Below are 21,496 nucleotides of genomic sequence, written 5' to 3'. Positions count from 1 at the left end.
CAGGGTGTTTGCTCATGAAAGATTGTGGAGTCTGAGTGTGTTGGAAGTTGTAACACAGTAAGCACTTCTTCCAGCCAGTGGACACATGCCAGCAGGATGTCTGTTTGTTTTGTTTGTGTGAATTCTTTAGACAAAGACCTCTCTAAATAGAAAAGTTGTAATTATTATCTTGTGACAAATTCATATAATTGGAATTGTTTTGCACAGAACAGAGAGCAGGGACACTGTGCACTATGTTTGCCAAACTGGAACTAAATTACCCTTTTCCGATGATTGTGATGTGATTATTTAAATGTGGGCTGAGTACTTTTTAAAAAAAAAATTCTTGCTGAAACAACAGTGGTTTTGGATTTCATGCTGACAGGCATGGATACAGCCTCACACCAAATGCCAATGTAGAAATATCCAGAGGATAGAAAATGTATTATTTATTTATTCAGCATGTAAAGTCTCCAATAATAGGGGGTAACTTGCAGAGCACCTCCTATTTAAACATGAAGAGACTGCCTGATTGATTTGATTTCAAATGAAAAGCAACAGACCACAGTAGTTACTTTGTACTTTATAGTTTATAATGATATGTCTTTTTATATTTTAAATTGTTTGCTCCTTTTTCTTTTTTATGAATTGTACAGCATTTTGGATCAACTTCAGTCATTGTTTTGTAAATAAACTTTTACTTGACTTTTACTTAATAGTTAATACTTGCAGAGATGTACCACAAAAATAGAACAAATTCATGAAGATGCATTATGCAGCAGTTTCTGTGAACGATTGTACAGAAAGCAGAAAAGGTCAAACCAGGCATAACTGGACTGTACCAATAGTGTCTGTTTTACTTTCTGAAACAAAACTCTGAATTGTCTCCAAAAACAATTATTGTATCTGCCCAGTATTTATTTTTGTGTGTGTGTGTGTGTGTGTGTGTGTGTGTGTGCAATATGATATCAAAGGGGTAGGAAATTTACTGTGAATGGTTGGTGGGCATGATGTTGGTGTATGAAACTAGTAGGTGGTTATTGAGATAACATAAAATAGATTTACATTGACCACTGGTGTTGTAAAAAGTATTCCTCCCTAAATTACTTGTGTAAAAAAAATTTATGCACTAAAACCTCTGTTCTGTAACTCACCTACACTGTTAATGTCAATCATATGCTAATCAATCTGTCTAATGAATAATAATCCTCTCTCCTCTTTCAGCTGACGTACCTTCCTCCTCCGTGGGGCGAGTGTGTGTCCAGAGCCCTGGACTCAGGCCTCTTTCAGGTGTACAGCGTGTCTGCCTGCCGTATCGAGTGTGAAACGCGCTACATTGTAGAGAACTGCAACTGCAGGATGGTCTATATGCCTGGTACGTCCCAACCTAGCAGTGCTTGAAACTTTATACCTCTTTCTTTATACTCATCCATTTACTTTAAATGCATCCTCTGCATTTCAGTTTTCAGTCATAGGGCCCTAGCAAGCACACTCAGGGCGTGTCCGAATCCACTTTTGCTAGTTTAACGACGGGAAAAAAGGTGGTCATGGTCTAAAAGGGTTGTCCTTATTCTCTTAATGAGTAATGGGTATGTTTTGGGCATAATGCAATAAACCAATCAGAGTCTCATCTCCCATTCCCTTTAAAAGCCAGCAGACCATCTACGGGACAAGCCGAATTCCACCATATCTTTATGTACACAATATTAATATTTTACATTGTAATCCTTTTATTTTTAATATTTGGCTAGTTTGTGTGCCGCTGCGCGTCCCTGTGTGTGTAATAAGCAGAGTGTACGCGTGTTGTGGACCTGCCTATAGGCACGCATAACTAATGCGCTCTTTAAAGGAAAAATAATTGCCTCAAAATGGCAACGTGCCAACAATGCGCGTGATCACACCTGGACATACCTTGTTTTCAGACCAGCACGCCTGAAGGTGAAAATGAAAACGGCTGCATTGCGCCAGGTGTATGATAGGGCTCTTAGATTTAATTATCAGGATTTTACACAAAATATTGTCAAAGCATCAATAATAAAAATGTGACAAAAAGGTGCCTGTGATGACAAATTTATTAATTTATATATATATATAAAGAATTGCCCTGTAATGTCCTGTCATAATACATTGGTCCAAGACAGTAAAATACTAGTGAATATGGTGTTCAAAGCAATAAGTGTTTACATACATATTTCATAGAAATAAATGACAGCTTTAATTATGTGCAAATAAATAGTTTGCATACAAATCAGATCCAACCCTTTATTAATGTAATCAGAAGGAAGACATGATGAAGACATCACTTATAATGTCTGTGACTGATTAGTAAGGACAAATAGAGTTTGTACTGTCAATCACGAAATCTGTAGGGACTCTGTTTCCATCTTGTCTGTGTAAACCCGTCTAAGGTCTTCAAATCTTGATGAACAGTTAGCCAATGAGGTCAGATTTCATATGCTCATGGATAGCATGTCAGCATGAGGTTGTGTGTTGCGATAACTTAATGCCTTGTGGCATTTGTGGTTTGCATTTGGCAGTCGAGTTTTGCTGGCTGAACTTGTTTAGGAGAGGTCAGAATATAGAAAAGAATTAATTTGTCTGTGGGTCAAAGGTGGTTTGGAACAAGCCCACAAATTGACAGCAAGGGCTTATATGCAGGAGCCATGACATATTGTGTAATTTAAAAAGTGTGGAAGAGCTCTTACCAAAATAGTCTTCAGAAACATTCAGTTTTAATTTAATTTCACTGATAAAATGGTAATTTTGGCCCATTGATAAATAGTCATCTTTAACTGTCGCTAAATGGTCTTTTTAAAGACGTAATATATTTCCAAGATTTAATAATATGATTTCATGAACATCTCATTGTGACTCTCAAGTGCCCTTTATGTCCCGTTCTTAATGCCAATTTATGCTGCCCCGTAATATGCTGATATTTAAAGTTAGTGCTGCAGTAGATTTCTTTGTCAACTGGTCTCTTTTAATGACACTATACAGTCTCCATTTGCACAATTTTCTCAATTTTTGAATCAAATAAAATTGCTCTTTTTTTATCATAAAGTTCCCTATTAAATCTAACCCATAAGTGCCAACCTCAACCTCGTGCTACTTCAGTAGGTGCTCGAGACAGAACAATTATCTCATAGATGATTAGTCCTTCATTCACACAGGCGCCCTGCTCTAATAATGTAATTATAGATTCATTAACTGATTGTGATAGGCCTGTGATGTACATTCGGGATACATCTGATACATTTTGACCAGTGTAGACACGTACAATTCTCTCTTCCATGCGCACGGCACACATGCACTCACAGTTGTTTATTTCCATGTCGTGTTGAGTTTGGCTAAGTGTAGGTGGGGTCTGTTTTCCCTCCTATTTAGAACACAATATCAGTGTTTCATTATTAATTTAATAAGGCTGAATAAAGAAGAATATTTTTTTCATTTTCTTTGTTTGTTTCTAGGCGATTCTCCGTTCTGCACTCCTGAACAGTATAAGGACTGTGCTGAACCTGCTCTGGGTAAGTGTGATCTTCACACACAAACAGTAAATTCTATCCCTTTACACTAACTTAAAACTCTCTGCATTTTTACATTTAAAAATAAAATAAAATAATCATTCTGTATAATGACACAAGTCCCCATGAGTCTGTGTGCATTCAGGTTGAAGTCAAAGAAAAAAAAGAGAGAGAGAGAGAGAGAGAGAGAGAGAGAGAGAGAGAGAGAGAGAGAGAGAGAGAGAGAGAGAGAGAGAGAGAGAGAGAGAGAGAGAGAGAGAAATAAAAAATAAAAAGACTGCCTAACCTCACACAATAAATAAATAAGTGGTCAACTGTCTCTTCAATTCCACAAAAAGGACATTCCTTACCCACTGCTGGATTCAGGTGTGCCACATGTCTGTTTGTAGCTATAGCACCATGAATAAGTCTCCACTGTAGGTCTGCTGTACGTTTCTCAATGGGAGGTTTGTACAGAGACCTCCAGGATCCTTTAAAGTCTGATCCAAACACTTCTGTCCTCCTCCCTGCTCGTACTCGTTTTAAAACAGTCTGATGGGCAACTTTAACACAAGTAAGGTAGATTGCTTTTTTACTTGTTTCACGAAACTGTCCCATCTCCGGGGTCTTAAAAGTTAGTAATGTGTCAGCATCTTCATAATTTTCTTTTGCTGCTGCAGATACACTGATAGTTGGGAACTGATCATTTCTCCTCCAATCTTGAGCTGGTTGAGTTTCCAGTGCCTCCCTGCAGGTTCCAGGCAATGCTCTCTGCACCTCCTCTAACACCTGCTGCAGAAGACGGAGAGATCGAATACCCCTTTCACACTGTAGTGCTGCAGCCATTTTCCATCCTTTAAGGTCTCTCAGATCTCCTATCCTCTTCAGTCCAGCTCCCACCAGGCAGTTCATCAAGCTTCCTGATGACAGAGTTCTGGTTTATATCAGTGGATTGTAAAACAATGGCTCTCCCAAAATCCACTCCTTTGGTTTTGAAAGATCTCTGTTGACATTAAAGTTATCAAGCTAAGCTTTCAGAATTGACTGATAAAACAGGGTTAAATTAGTCCAGTTCTTTAAGTCTCAGTAAAAAACAATTGTTTCTCATAACCAAGACCAGATGCTGTCCTTAAAATAGCACAAGCAACACAAATCCATCCCAGATCCTCTTCATATAATATTCTTTGTGCTGTTTGCAGTCTAAAAGTCATAATCCTGCTTCTTATGTCTATCAGAGCTTGTCCTCCTTCTTGTAAAGGCAGATATAACGCAGATCCAGGAACCCAGTGTTGCTACGACCAAAAGAATTCTACAAACTTCTTCTGTATAACTTTGATCAGTTCATTTGAAGGATCCAGCACATTTAGTCTGTGCCATAGCATGGAGGTGGCCAGGTTATTTGTAACCAAGACTCTACCCCTGTAGGATAGTTCAGGTAATAGCCATTTCCATTTAGACAACTTGGCTGACACCTTCTCCAGCATACCCTCCCAGTTTTTTAGTCTATAATTTTCTTTACCCAGAAATACTCCAAGAATGTTAATTCCTTCTGTATTCCATTGTAACCCCCCTGGAAGCTTAGGTGGCCCACCATTTTTCCAGGGACCCACAACAAAACCCTCACTCTTTGCCCAATTTACTTTTGATGAGGAGGATCTCTCATATAAAGCTAAACTTCTAGACAGTATCTGAATATCCTCTTGTCTAGTAATAAACACAGTTACATCATCTGCGTAAGCTGAAACAGAGACACTTGACCCATTAAAATCTCCTGGTATATGAAAACCTTTTAAATTATTTTTCAGCTTAATTAGCAAAGGCTCAATAACTAAGCTGTAGAGTTGTCCAGAAATTGGACAACCCTGCCTAATTCCCCTCTTAACAGGTATTGTACAACTCAGTCCCCCTCCAAACTTAAGCATTACTAAAATGAATGTTTCCCCAAACCCAAATGCTTTCAAAACATTTAAAAGGTAATCATGACCCACACGATCAAATGCTTTTTCTTGATCAATCGATAAGAAAACAATATTAAAATCATCACTCATAGAAAGGTTCATTACATCTCTTATTAGAAATAAATTATCCATTATTGTATGTCCTGGAACACAGTATGTTTGCTCATTTCACACAATAATACTCAAAAACTTTTTAAATCTATTTGCTAAACATTTAGACAATATTTTGTAATCTTGGCACATTAAAATTGGCACATCTTGGCGCCAATTTTTTAACAACCCTAAATCACCAGTTTTAGGCAGAAGTGATAGTACTGCTCTTTGACAACTGCTGGGTAAAATACCTTTTTTAAAACATTCACCAATTACATTGTAAAAGTCCTCTCCTAAAATGTACTAAAATGATTTATAAAATTCAGCAGGCAGACCATCTACTCCCGGGGCACATCCTGTGGACAGTTGCTTTACAGCCTCTGAATGTTCCTCATATGAAATCAATTTGTCCAATGTTTTTCTGTCCTCAGGTTTTAAATTAGGCAGTCCTTTTAATAACTGATCCATACTCTCAGGATCACAATCTTTGGGCCCAAGAAGTTCAGCATAAAAGTCCACTTCGATTTTTCTCATTTCTATAGGATTTGAAGTAAATGTACCATTGTCCTTCCAAAGGTAAAGCATATTTTTTTTGTTTTACTACTTTATGTTCCAAGTTAAAAAATAACTTTGTTGGAGCATTCATTTCCTTAATGGAAGATATCCTTGCTCGGATTAAGGCACCTTTTGCTCTTTCCTCCAACAGTGTTTTCAACTCCAATCTCTTCTTCTTTAAATCCTTAGTCATACCCGAAACATTCAACTCAATTACTCTTTACAATCACAGTATTATTATAAGAAAACTGCAGACAAAAAATCTTGATTTGGACTTTTCCTACCTCCCACCATTGAATTACATTTTCAAAATGTTCTTTTTCTAGTTTCCAACTCTCCCAAAAACATTACATTTTTCACAAAAGAACTTATCCTGTACCAGTTTGACATTAAAATGGCAATAAGATTTTGGATGCGACACACTTTTAGTATTAAAATCAATAGTCACTATATGATGATCAGAAAACCCACAAGGAGATATACCAACATTCATGACTCTATTATTGTCTGATTTATTTCTATATATTCTGTCCAGTCTTGCTCCCGTCACAGTAGAATCTAAAATTTGAACCCATGTGTATTGTTTTGTTAATTGATTCTTACTTCTCCACTCATCATTCAGTTCTAGTTCTTGAGTTATCCCGAGGAGCATTTTACTAGATTGTAAGTGAAGTTCTTGCCCATTCCTATTCAATACAAAATTAGTGGTACAATTCCAATCTCCTCCCATTATTACACACATTTTTCCATCATCATATTTTCTTATTGCACTGTTTAACTTTTCAAATAATTCCATCCTTTGTGGACCTATATTTGGAGCATATACATTAAAAAAGAAATTTTAACTCTTTCATTTCTAAAAACTCTACCTTTTTCAAATTCAATTGTGGATAGGACCTTTAGATCCAAATGTTTAGAAAAGATCATCGCTACCCCTGTACTCAAATTTGTTCCATGACTCAGAATACATTCACCTTCCTACCATCTATAAAATTTAATTAAATTTTGATTATCTGAATGTGTTACCTGTAAAAACATAACATTGATGTCCTTAAGATGAACATATTCTGAAATCATGGCTCTTTTATTCCTATCTCTCCCTCTATTAATGTTTAAAGATCCTATTCGCAAAATATCCATAAAAAGATGTAAGGAGAGAAAAGAAAGAGACAGAAAAAACAGAAAGCACTGTAAAGACACCCTTGATTTGTATCTCATTTCGCAAAATCAATTTGATTTAGCCTACATTTAACTGGGGTTTTCCCCTTTCTAAGTTTAGTGAGAATCTTTTTTAAGCGAAACCTCTTTTGCGTGCTCAGTTTTTCTTCTCCTACCCTATTTTGCCAATATAGAACTGAAGATTCAAATTTCTTTACATCTGGAAAGAAATTCTTCACATCAGCAACCTTTCCAAAAGTATCATCCAAAAACAAATTAATCTCATTCAAAGAGTAAATCTGATCACAACCTACAGGTATCTGGGAAATATCTGACAGATCTGAAGTATCAGATAAAACACTATCCTTATCATCAGCCTCATTCATTTCATCTTCACCTGATTTATTTATTTTTTCTTTAGGCTCACATGAATTTACCTTTCTGACACTGTTCTGATCTTCAGTGCTTCCAGATTTGGTCACTACACAGTCTTTGCTTATCTGGCCTTCCATCCTCACAACATAATTTATTTCAGACATCTACTTCAACATCAACGTCATCCATTCGTTCATTCTCAAAAGACAACTCCTCATCCTTCCTCACACTCTCAGTAGAGACCTCCTCGTCATTTCTTACTTTCTCAGTAGGAATTTCCTCATCATTCCTTACATTCTCAGCATTAATCACAACACCCTGATCTTTATGTGGATCTATAGACCCCTTTTGCGCCGAAGTCACAGTTACGTCACGGCGCTAGCTGGAGGCAAAACAAACGGAAAACTGGAGGCGGCCAATACAAACCAGCACATATTCGGCTACATAATGAGGAGCTTAAATTATTATTTTTATTATTAAATGTCATCTTGTTGTGTTGTTGGGTGCAAGAATCGATGAAAAATGAGTATGCTGTATCTGGATTTTTTATTTCTAGAAAATATTCATATCATTAAAATTGCACCGTAGTGTCACTCTTTACATTGTCGTCTTCTTGGCACTGGCTAGGCAGAACTGCGGATCGTACCACACAAGTCTTTACATGACCATTCAGCACATAGTTATAGGCATCTAAAGATTTATATGCCGTCAGTTTCTCTTTACCCTCGGTTTCTCTATCAGGTAGGTGTAGAAGTCAGGCCACTCGACCGGAGGTAGCCTTAACGTTAATCCTGTCAGATCGTCCATTGACTGAGCGTGTACGGTCATCTGGTTCCGTCCGTTAAAATTAACTTTTGCAAATAACAATCGCGGTCCTGGACAGTGAGTGACCTTGCACATTAAGACAAAATCGGATTTTTCTCTAGTCATTGTTAAAAAACAAGCTAACAAAACTTGCAAACTAGCGTTAGCGAAGCGGCCAGAGGGATCTTTCTGCCTCCAGCTAAGCCCCGCCCACACAAATACGTCACCATGTTTACCAACTGTAAAAGGGTCAATTTGCACTCCAGTTTCAATTCCACTCGGGCCTGCCTCGGCTCTATTAGGACGTGATAACCTTACGTGCCCGACACCACTGCATTCAAAATATAGCATCTCACCTGCGCTCACATATAACATGTACGATTTGCCTTCATACATGCATCGAAACGACACATTAAGAGTCTGCGAGTTTAAGAACAAATACGTGTCGCCTAAAGGACAGCATGTTTCAAAGACGCATTTTTTGCTGCCAAGTGGAACCATTTTGATTCCACTAGCAAGTTTGCCGAAACACGAAAGCTCGCGCTCAATATCAGCATTAGGAATGAACGGCGGAACACTAGAAATGGGAACTTTACTTGTTGGTGTTACTAACGGTTGAACATGAATAAAAGCACCACTTACCGAAATCCTGCTTTCGATCAAATGATTCACTAGTTGTTCATCCTTGAGAAAAACCACCAACGCTTTGTTCATTCGGGACGCTGAAACAATGTTGATGTGACCGACGTGTTCAGCTACATCCAACAGCGCGTCTTCCACAGACTCTCCAGCATTCATGACACACCTGACACACCGTGCCATCTCCATCCCAGACACAACAATACTAGACTATTACAGGAACAATAAATCTGAGAATATAACAGACTGAAACCAAACTAGTTTTGCGAAAGTAAATACATCGAAATCCTTCCAAAAAGATCCCAGAGAGAGGTTAAATTGGGTCAGAACAATCCAGAAAGACATTCCATCCCCTTCAATTCAAGAAATATTGACCGTTTGGGCCCTATCATACACCCGGTGCAATACAGCGCCAAGCGCGACCCAAGTGTTTTTTGCTATTTTTTGCCCAACGCAGTTTTCATTTTCACCTCCTGCACCACACTGTTTAAATAGCAAATGCATTTGCATCCATCTGTGCACCCATGGGCGTGCTGGGTGAGACGCGTTTGTCTCACTGATCAGTGAGACGGGCTGAACGAATAAAGTGTGTTTGGAATCCTGATGTATTACTAGGCTCATTTTAATTACTCTAATACACTACTGGGGCACAAAATACATACGCTCAAGTTTCTGTTCAACAGGCCACACTGACCCTCCACAAAATTAAATTAAGTAGCATCCTTAAAGAGGATAAAAGGGCAAACGGTAGAACAAAAAGTAAAATAAATATAATAGAACACATCGGTTTGTTTATATGTGTGATTTTGTAGTGGGTGGCTGTAGACTTTAGACGTAATCTTCACCAGCTTCACCAAATTAAACTATATTAACTCTGCGTGGAGAAACTTTGAAAGTATGCATTAATTGCATTTTTCTTCACAGATCTTGATTCTTCTTGACACAGGGACTTCTTTATTGAACTTTAAATTCCCTCATGAACTTTCTCAAATTAAGGCATTATTTTGGAAATGTATTCAGGGAAAGCAAAGACTTTTTTTTGTGCACCGTCTCTACCAACAGAATGCATTCTGGCCCTCATTAACTCCCTCTCTATGTACCATCTGACAGTATATACCAAACATAATAAGCAAGTTGGCTCCATGTTCACTAATTATCTTCCACTAATGAAGAAATTCAAATTAGAGCACAGCTAGGACTGTACATTTTCGAACTTTTCAGGTATTCAGCACTCAAACTGTCTCCAAAGACTTCCTTGGGTTGTTAACAATTGTCTAATTTCACATACTTTTACCTTTTAGAGTTCTGTGTGCACAACCATTCGAGATAAAGGCAATTTTTATATGAAGAGAGGCAGAATTTCAAACCATTGGAAAAGTATTAATGGGATAGCTCTAATTGACCGCTCGCAAAGACCCGCCCCTCTTAGTTACTGTCGCTATGTCCGACAAGCTACGCCGTTCTCACGCCACACCATGTTCTCACGCAGTGAAAATACATTGCGGAGCAGAGAGGAGACTGACAACACGCTGACAGACAGGGCAGACCAGGTTACTTTTCGGTTACGTTTGATATTAAACATTAAACAAAGTCTCACCTTTCAAATTTGGTCATTTTTAAAAAGAAAATTACAATAAATACCGTTTTGTGGCTCTTTAATGTGTCGTGACAGATCGCTGTAGAGCATCAGTTAAAGCTGCTCGTGAACCGATCATCTCTTCCTTCTAGTTAATTTATAGCCTCAAATAAACATGAACAAACATAAGAAGGAATGTTGTTTTAACCACGGAAATACGTCAGCACACTCCGTTTTTCAAGTTCAAATCCTCCCATGTTAATCTACTAACTCTCCTGACTGCTTTGTCGGACAAAATGGCGGATGACGAAGTATGATTGGTCAGATCACCTGTCAATCAAGCTCCCTGCGAAGGGTCAATTGACAAGTAAAGGCACAGCACAAGATGGCTGCACAACTTGTCTAAAACTTCAGCAGCTGGCATCAAAATTCTTGACAGCTGGTTCCTATCTTTTGGCAAAGTGGAGAGGAAATTATCACCAACTCCAACTTTCTGTTCACAGCACCCCGAGGAGGGAAGAAATGTGTACTTTCCAATCCAATAAATAATTCCAATAAATGTGTTTCACCAGTCCAGAACAATATGCAGATGAAACCATTTAGACATGAATGAGAGGCTAATAGAACGGAAATACAGGATCCTCTTGTTTGAGGAAATGTTTGAGATAATTGAGAAGACAATGATATAGAACACTCAGGGACAGAAGAATATTACAAGCAGGAGGTTAATCAAGACATGTTCAGAATTGAATAAGAATACTGCTTCCTGCACACTGTGTACTGTAGTGTAAAAAATGTAGTTACACTTTATTTTGATTGTCCACTTTAGACATTCTACTAACTATAAGTGACTTTGCAACTACATGCTAACTTACTCTCATTAGAGTATTGGTAGACTCTGTTAGGTTTGGGTTAGTAGAATAAGTTGACATGTACTTGGTAAAGTTATTTATAGTCAGTAGAATGTCTGTTGGATGACCAATAAAGTAAAATGTTAGCAGATTTTAAGCAGAGAGTTTACTAATACTCTAATGACTGCTAGTTGACATATAGTTGCAAAGTTACTTAGAGATATTAGACAGTCTAAAGTGGACTATTCAAATAAAGTGTCACCAAAACTGTTAAACAGTATGCCATCTTAAATAATAATAATAAAAAAACAGTAGTACCCCTAATAACTAAAAATGACTATTTTGCCATTTAAATGCAATTTTTGTAGTCCAATCAAACCAAATACTGTAAAGAAGGAAATATCTGTGGCAGTGCCGGTGCCAAAACCTGGTTATTAGCACATATATATGCTGTAGCATACACTGTAAAAAAATTGCTGTAGTTTTGCAGCTGTTTGCCAGTAACTTACTGTAGATTTAAATTTATGTTATTTACTGGCAACAGTTTGTTCAAAGTTAAATGAACATTAAACATTAACAAGTCTTTGTCTTTAAAGAATAAAATTATAAAATAACAATCTAATGCAAAGCATTCTGGGAACCAGAAATCTTCATCAACCTTTTTCTGTTTTTTTCCTTCAGATTTTGGTTCCCAGAATTCTTTGCATGAGGATGTTATTTTAGTTTTATTCTGTAAAGATAAAGACTTGTTAATGTTTAATGTTCATTTAATTTTGAACAAATTGTTGCCAGTAAATAACATCAATTTAAATCTACAGTAAGTTACTGGCAAGTAGCTGCCAGTAATACTGTAATTTCTACAGATTTTTCTAACAGTGTAGTATTCTTTGAAGCTCATGTGGACAATGCAAGTTTGAATCCAACATTTCCAGATCCCATTTTTGCCCTCTTTTCTCCATCCTGTCTTCTCTGTTCTATACTATACTATACTATACTATACTATACTATACTATACTATACTATACTATACTATACACAAAAGGCTGAAAGTAAAATAAAGCAGGTTGAGTGGAATGCATTGTGAGATTTGAGTCTTGAATGCTTTGGTTGTATTGTGTTGGTCATTTGACTGTCATCCATGCATGCAGAAAATACTGTCCATACTGTTCACTGTTTACATTATGCACTGTAAAACTAGTACAAGTAGTATGGTAGTATGAAACTCACAACTGTTTTCTATAGCATAACCTTTGTGGTTTTAAGCACAGGATCTGCCATAGGCGATGCCTAGAGAACACATGGGATGTTATGGGATATAAGTTCATACAGAACGATGGATTTAGCAGAAGGTTATAGCAGATTTAATAGCCTTGTGTGTGTGTGGTCCAGGTAAACCCAACGTTATGAGGACAAAATGTCCCCACGAACATGACAATGTCCGAAATCCTTGGATACAATTTGTACAGTATAAAAGTCATTATCTATGGAAAGTCCCCATAAAACATGAAAACGCAACGTACGTGTGTGTGTGTGTGTGTGTGTGTGTGTGTGTGTGTGTGTGTGTGTGTGTGTGTGTGTGTGTGTGTGTGTGTGTGTGTGTGTGTGATTGAATCCTGTTAAGTTGTCTATGAGTGTTTGGAAGGTTAAATCTGACTTAATTCTCCAATTAAATGATATGACTTTAGCTTCGTCTCCAGTGGTAGGGTTTGAGAGGGGATTGAAGTTAGGAAAAGAAAGCGAGATGGAGATAGAAAAGGTCAGGGATGGATGCATTTTAAAATGTTTCTGTGAAAGGTCAGATTCCATCTGCAGGTCATGCAAGTTATGAGCTGATTAGAAATCTGAGGAAGGCACAGCCAAGAGCTAAAGATTTCAGCCCTGGGCAACCAGCAAGAGAATAGAAAATTATCTATTTTGTTTCTTTACATGTACAAAAAAGGGAAAGAAGAAACAGTATTAAACATTAAGGAGTCGGGTATGAAACAAATTTGATTCTAGCCACCCCCTAAAAAGTCCTGTAGGAATCTCTTTACCATTACGAAAAAGAAGTTTATTCAAGTGTGCTATTAGTATACTTATTTTAAACTAAAAAATAAGAAAGTATACTTTTAGTCTACTTTTTATATACTTCTCAGAAATACACTTTATGTACTTCTCAGAAATATACTTAAAATTCCACTTAAGTATACTTGACTTATACTGACAGAAAAGTCTAAGTATATTTGGCCTATACTTGTTGATCGAGAAAGTATAATTAAGTATTCTAAGTATTCTTGGCTTGTACTTGCGTTTACTATTTTGATTGAGTAGCTTATTAAATACTTTTTTAAAAACATAATATTACACACCGTCTTATAAACTAACATGTTCAGCTTTATATAATAACAAACTTTCGGGTGGAAGAGCTTATAGAGCAAAAAAATAAGCATGGAAAATGCGTTTATTCAAGTGTTCTATTAGTATACTTTTCAACTAAAAAGAAGAAAGCATACTTTCAGTCTACATTTTATATACTTCTCAAAAATATACTTAATTACACTTACTTTAAGTGTACTTGACTTATACTGAGAGAAAAGTCCAAGTATATTTGGCCTATACTTGTACTCAATCTTTTGATCGAGATATACTTAAAAGTTTAATTATTCAAAGTATACTTGTAGTTGTGTTAACTCTTTTGATCGAGTAGCTTATTAAATATACTTTTTTAACATTGTTTTTCATATACAGTCTTATGAAACTTTGTTTGAAAATATTGATTAAAATATTGATATAAAACAGATATGTTTCTAATTCTGCGTATCTGAATTTTAGTCCACTGGTGTACATAGGAATTTACTTTAATTCAACTTTTTTGTGATCATCAAACATTAAACAGCTTGTAAATCAAAACTGCTTAATGTTTCCAAATGAAATGAAGCGTAACCCATGAAGGAAAAACGACTGAAGCTGTGGGGGTGTCCGACTCGATCTAAGTTACTCCATCTGTGTTTTGATCATCGTTCTGAATCTGATCAAGGCGTAACTTAGTCTTTGACAAAAATATGATTTTCTCAACTATTTTGTTTAAAATGTTGCCTTTCTTTATGAAACTTACCTACATTCAAGTGTTGATAAAAAGGATGCAAGCTAATAAAATGTTTTTAAAATTAAAGTAGAGTTAAAGGTATTTTTCGAGTGTAAAAAATAACATTTGAACATAGTAGTATAGGCCTACTGCAACTGCAAAAATTGTATATAAATAGTAAACTATATGTATAATATTAAGTTCATTTAAAGAAAACTTGTAGTATAAAACTACTAAACTAGTAGATTACTGAGAGTATACTTCAAAGTTGCTACAAGTATTACAATAGTGAACTACTAGTATACTCAAGTTCACTTGCAGTACAAATGAGAAACGTAATTATGAACTAGTTGTGCACTTAAAGTTTACTACTGTTACACTTATAGTACACTTAAACATACTTTTATATACTTCAAGTGGGCCAATTTAGTCCCAAGCGGTATTAAAATAGTACACTTACAAGTTTACTACTAGTACATATTGACATTAGTATACTTACTACATAAATTATACTTAAAAATATACTTGAACATTACTCAAGTACACTTCATAAAATGAACTTGAAGTATACTTTTTTTCCGTAAGGGTATATCCAGTAGGGGCTTAATTTGATTCCTAGAGAATTCCTATGTGATCCCATTAGGATTCTTTACTTTTGGTTCCAAACTATGATTGGCATTCTAATTCCAATTTCGTACACATTGCCTTAGCACTTTTTATCAATCAATGAAAGCTAAAAGTTCAGCTCAAGTTCAAGAAAAATACTTTGATGCATTTCACCTGCCAATTAGTAAAGTCTTTTGATTTTCAGTCAGTTTTTCTAGACTTCTAGAAAGCACTTTGACAGCATGATCCTTGCAGTTTACCAGAATCATTGTGGGTAACATTGTTTTTTTTTGTTTTGTTTTTTTTGTTTTTTTTTTTTGCAGTAGCCAATCTCTCTAAAGGTAATCAAAAGTGCAACACATAATATTTTCCGAAGCGTCAAGAGTTGACAGCAGTGATTTAAAAGTGTTCTGACAAGGCCAAAAGTTGAATTAAACTCCAATCTGTCTAGGTGTTTGTATGTGTGTGTGTATATGAAGACACTGAAAAGACCCTCCATTTGCAGAAAAGGATAAGACGACCTCATGTTCTTTACACTATCAGTTGTTCAACAGAGGAAGTCATATATAGAACCCAGTTCAGGAATGCCACCTGCAGAAAGAACAGACAAATATTCTCCATTTCTTCCCTGTACCCTTTCCCTTTCTTTTTCTCTTTTCTTTTTCCTCTCTTCTATTCCCTTTTTTGCTCTCTGTAGCTGCTCTGTCAGCAGTTGAAGGCACAAACTGCATCTGCAGGAGCCCCTGTAACATGACGCGATACAACAAAGAGCTTTCCATGGTCAAGATCCCCAGTAAAACTTCTGCCCGCTACCTGGAGAAGAAATTCAACCGATCTGAGAAATACATCACGTGAGTACGCACCTCACAACCCTTTTAAAAGCCACTTTCCTTTACATCAAAATGGCTTTGAATTCAGCATCCAAAGGTCTCTGAAGTGTTTTTTTGTTGTTGTTTTTTTTTTTTTTAAGTTGTAACTTTACCACTTTCCAAACTTTTTAATTGTAGTCCTCCTAATACCTTTCACAGTCTTTAACTTTACCTCATTACTGCCACCAGTTATATCCATGATCACAGAGATACAGAGCTTGTTAATGATCTCAAGCCTGCACTTTTCTGCCAAGGATGAGCTGTGGTGTTATTAGAACTGAGAACAATTTGGAAATTAAGAATTGGCTTCATTTTATTCTCAAGCTTGTATTGAATTGGCCGTAAACCACAGGATGGTGAAATGAAAGGAGAAGGGATTTACTTAATTGCAATCCAAAGTCACACAACAATTCAGTAAAAACATTAATTGGTTTACAACCGTAAAAAAAGTTTGGAGTCCGTATGCTTTTGAAAGAAGTCCCTTGTGCTCACCAATGCTTAATTTATTTGATCAAAAATACAATAAAATCATTAATTTTTGAAATATTAATACAATTTAAAATAACTGTTTTCTATGTGAATATATTTTAAAATGTAATTTTATTCCTGTGATGACAAAACTGAGTTTTCAGCATCATTACTCCAGTCTTTACTCTTCAGTGTCACATGATCCTTCAGAAATCATAATAATATGATGATTTGGTGCTCAATAAACGTCGATTATTATTATTATTATTATTATCAATGTTGAAAACAGTTAAGTTGCTTTAGAATTGTATTCCATTTAAATTTTACTTGCAATTTCTTTAATTGTTCAAATGCAAATTGAGGAAGTTAATTATAATTGAATTGACATTGCCATTCAATTATGAATGGCACGCAGGCTTAGTTGTGACACTGTACAGGAGAAAATGGACACTGGATTCTGGGAGAAAGCTTTACTTGTGTACTCCCCATGTGTGTTCGTTCGTAATGTGCGTTCGTTCGTAATGTGCGTAATGTGCGTTTGAAATGTTGCCTCATAGACGTGCTTCGCTACAAAAAAAAACAGAATTAGGACACCAGGACATTTGATGTGGCCCTCAGACATATTTATATCTCCTTCAGAAATTTGGCTGACAAGTTGAGAACACTTCTGCTTTGTGTCAGGAAGATTCAGTGAGTTGTTCTTCAATATAGTGACAGATATCACATCCTCCCCATTCATTAGTTCATCGTCATAGCGATAAGTTTGGGATTGATGTGTCTGAGATGTGGAGCTATTGGGAACACTGACTCTCTCTCTCCCTCTCACACACACACACACACACACACACACACACACACACACACACAGAGATGTTGCTGTGTGCAGAGTCAATTATATTAGCATAAAGTAGACAGAATATCATCACTCTGGTGTCCCACTAGAGAGAGATAAGCTAGACTGCTTAATTTTATGGTGATAAAAAAAAAACTTGTTTATGTTTAACTCCTCCACACATTCACACAAATTATTGGTCATGCCAAGATCATTCATCTCTGCAACATAATAGGAGCGTAATGAATGGTTGAGACAATACTAGTGTTGTTGAAGGTTGCAGTTTAGCCACTAACATCCAATAACAACCAATTTGCCTTTAGTGTGTGTGTGTGTGTGTGTGTGTGTGTGTGTGTGTGTGTGTGTGTGTGTGTGTGTGTGTGTGTGTGTGTGTGTGTGTGTGTGTGTGTGTGTGTGTGTGTGTGTGTGTGTGTGTGTGTGTGTGTGTGTGTGTGTGTGTGTGTGTGTGTGTGTGTGTGTGTGTGTGTGTGTGTGTGGAAAAGCAAAAAGCGCTACTGAGGATAAAACCACTCTTTCATTTAAGTATTCCACTCAGTACCAATAAAACACTACAATAACTAGAACTAACTGACACGATACAGATATGTTGTTGGTTACCTTTTCTTTGATCTGAGTTTCTGTTCTAAGCAGCCACAGTGTTTTATTGGTCAACAGGACATTTTATTGGTCATTTGGTTTCTATTTCTGTTGCATCATTTTGAGTACCTCTGCTCACAGTGAAATCTCATTCATATGAAGCATCTAAACTATTCTACTTTGCTGTGATTGTGTCAGATTGCACAACATTGTTCAGGTGTTTTGGGTATGACCAAGACAAATTACTTCTGAACCAAAATTACTGAACCAAAATATCTGAAATTCAAAACATCACTCTTTGATCTGTACTTGTTCTGTTGTTCCAGGGACAATATCCTAGTTCTGGATGTGTTCTTTGAAGCTCTGAATTATGAGACCATAGAGCAGAAGAAAGCATATGAGGTGGCAGGTCTTCTAGGTAACACAACATACTGTAGTATGAATACTGTCTCTTTCATCTTTTCTCTTTCTCCATTCCTCTAAATCATAAATATATTTATGTTGCAGGTGATATTGGTGGTCAGATGGGCTTGTTTATCGGTGCAAGTATCCTGACCATCCTGGAGCTATTCGATTATGCATATGAGGTATGTCAGCATCTAAACACAGGGTATAACATGCCATGATGTAACATCATTTGTTGTTGACAATTGTATTATTTACTTGCTTTTTCTTGTGTATTTGGCACAAACACATCACTTTCAGCATCATATGCACAATCCTTCAAATGTTTGGGGTCAGTAAGATTTTATATTAATTTTATTAATACTTTTATTCAGTAAGGATGCATTAAATTGATAGTTAATTGAAAGTTACAGTAAAGACATTTATAATGTTGCAAAATATTAAGATTTCAAGTAAACGCCGTTCATTCTAACTTTTTTTTTTTCATTAAGGAATTGGTTTCTCTAAACTGTTTTCAACATTGATAATAATGAGAAATATTTTTGAGCACTAAATCATCATATTAGAATGATTTCTGAAGGATCGTGAGACACTGAAACCTGAAGTAATTATGCTCAAAATTCAGCTTTGACATCACATAAATAAATTACAGTTTAATATATGTGTATATTAAAATAGAAAACACTTACTGTTTTTACTGGATGAACATGAGATACATCTTTCAAAAACATAAATAAAATCGTACCTACCCCAAAATTTTAAACGCTACTGAATGCATCTCTCGGTTAAATCACAGTTGTCACAAAAATGTGAAAGCCTTTTGTGATTATTTCCCCCAAATATTTTCATTTTGTTCTATCATTCTTAAAGTTTAACCAGTTTCCAGCTATTTGCATGTATATATTTACTTGCCAAAGCCAATTTTTACACGTTTTTGGTGCTTGTCAATTGACCCTGTCTGACACCGTTCGGTGTCCTAACTCAGAGGCACAGGAGACGCTATAGCTGCACACTGCAATAATCATTTTAACACGCTGAGATATTAAAAATTGCTAATTTATTCAGAGAATCACACACATACATACATTCCCTCAGACATTGTGATGGCTGTTGAAAACTTGAGTCTGTCTGTCTCTGGTGTAGAATGAATGAATGACACTGATGGAGAGTGTCCTCATAATGAGCCTTCATTAATTCTGCATTGCTGCTGGTCTCTCTGCTCTGTGGACAGCAGCCAGCACAAGTCCTTACACCACTCATACCCTCGGGAACACACACACACACACACACACACACACACACACACTCATTTTGCATTCTGCCCTGTCCTGTTTTAATGGATTTCTTATGCAGGATAGCTTTAAAGGACAGATTTCATCTTAAAACTTAGGCCTTTCTAAGCCTTTTGGCCGCTGTTAACAAAGCACATAAAAATAAAGGAAACACTAAAGCATTTAGCTTCATTGGAAATGCATGAGACTATATGCCCATTGAGATTTTAACTTTAAAAATGTGGTCATCTTAAGAACGGACATATTAACCAGTAAACTTTAACAAAGAGAGAGACTCAGTAATGTCCACAGGGCATGTTAAACCTCCTCAGGTTCAGGACAAAGGCATCCCTCCCAGTGTGTGATATTACGAAGAATTACTAATGAATATTGATTAGGCCAGCCTCACATTTCTTGGTAACCTCCTAGTGCAACCCAGTAATATGGCCTAATTAATATTCATGAGCTTGGCCTTTACAATAGTAGGATTCAAATTGGCCATAAATGTTCACATGACCAAAAAGATGCGACCAACAAAAGCACACCAGACTGAACATTGATAAACAAGCTACTTACAGCTTGAGGATCTGTGGAGCCAGTTTGGAGCTGAAAACTAGACCAATATGCATGATTGTCCCAATCAAAATGGCCATTTTCAATTCCTGTGTGGTTTCCAGTTCCTGGGATCCCCCGGTGGTCAGTGCCCTGGGCTGCAACCCATGTTGCTGATTTGATTAATGCAGCGCTGGCAGAGCTACAAAGCTGTTCTGAGGCCAGCAGTTTGAGACCTGATTTGGCAGTGAATGAGATGGTGGTTTGTGATGTGTGCTGGCAGGTGGTGAAGGAGAGACTGCTGGACCTGCTAAACCGTGAGGAGGAGGAAGAGAGTCATGGAGAGAATGTGGTAAAAAAACAACCGCCTGCTAAGCTTCAAATAATTTATTTAGATATCAGGAACCCATTGCGTGGACTCGTGCCTTAGGCATACAGTTCTATGAACGATGACATCTGTTTTTGTTTTGCTTTCCCTCAGAGTACATGTGATCCGGTGGTAAACCATTCCGAATCGATTAGCCACACAGTCAGTGTTCCCCTGCAGACCACCCTGGGCACCCTAGAGGAGATCGCCTGCTGAGCGCCGTTCCCCTCCAAACCACCAGGGGGAGCCAGGCCACTCCACTCCAATGGGTGAAGGACAGAGGAAAAAGAAGGAAACAGACTCTTTTTCTTTTTCTCAACATGTCATCATTTGGCACAAACATGAGAACTAGAAGCCAAGGAGCTTCTCGAGGAACATGAGGACCGCAGAGTTTCTCGCAAACACCATCTGTTTGTTCTGGACTCATGAAGGAAAGCAGAAGTTTGTGGACCTGTCAGGACAGTCACTTGTAAACATAAGACAAACACGAAAACACGAGCATGTGAGGAACTGCAAATGTACACGGCCTCGGTGTGTTCTCGCATTCTCTCTCTCTCTCTCTCTCTCTCTCTCTCTCTCTCTCTCTCTCTCTCTCTCTCTCCCCAGCCGCCATTTTGAAGTTTACTGCCAAAACACTGTAAATTATTAACAGAGAAAATGTTGTGAAACTGTTCTAACTGTGCATGTGTCAGTTTCATGCGTTACAGTACGGTTTTCTCGAACATGTCATCCTCTCTCATCTATGGAGACGATTTTGTCTTCTTGTGCTGTTCGTTTGCTATGTGATTCTAGCGTCTCAGTTGGCTTTTTGATGTATCAGGGATGCATCATAAAACCGAGAGCCCTTTTCTTTCTCCCTTCCTTTTATTTTTCTATCCTTCATAGAAAAGCCGAATGGGTCACGGTACAATGGCAGCCATTATGAGCCCATTGTGGCTGTAGATGGTTCTTATAAATGCTTTCTGGATCCCATTGGG

At 37.0% G+C, this 21,496-nt stretch overlaps 1 protein-coding gene across 3 annotated transcripts in view; it reads left to right on the top strand.

Moving 5' to 3' along the window:
* asic2 (acid-sensing (proton-gated) ion channel 2) overlaps positions 1 to 21,496 on the top strand; it is a gene marked incomplete at its 5' end in the record, with an annotated part of 500,726 nt that extends 479,230 nt beyond the window's left edge. For all 3 annotated transcript variants that reach the window (XM_081369199.1, XM_081369200.1, XM_081369198.1), the window contains 7 exons: positions 1,204 to 1,354; positions 3,447 to 3,503; positions 15,856 to 16,009; positions 18,251 to 18,342; positions 18,432 to 18,511; positions 20,436 to 20,504; positions 20,634 to 21,496. In XM_081369199.1, the coding sequence (XP_081225325.1) occupies positions 1,204 to 1,354; positions 3,447 to 3,503; positions 15,856 to 16,009; positions 18,251 to 18,342; positions 18,432 to 18,511; positions 20,436 to 20,504; positions 20,634 to 20,735 (705 nt within the window). In that variant the 3' untranslated portion in view covers positions 20,736 to 21,496. The remainder of the gene's footprint in view (positions 1 to 1,203; positions 1,355 to 3,446; positions 3,504 to 15,855; positions 16,010 to 18,250; positions 18,343 to 18,431; positions 18,512 to 20,435; positions 20,505 to 20,633) is intronic.

This window comes from Scardinius erythrophthalmus (assembly GCF_964197995.2).
Source record: "Scardinius erythrophthalmus genome assembly, chromosome: 1".
NCBI classification, from domain to species: domain Eukaryota; kingdom Metazoa; phylum Chordata; class Actinopteri; order Cypriniformes; family Leuciscidae; genus Scardinius; species Scardinius erythrophthalmus.
The sequence above is the reverse complement of the archived record's forward strand: the minus strand, read 5'-3'. Positions and strand labels throughout refer to the sequence as shown.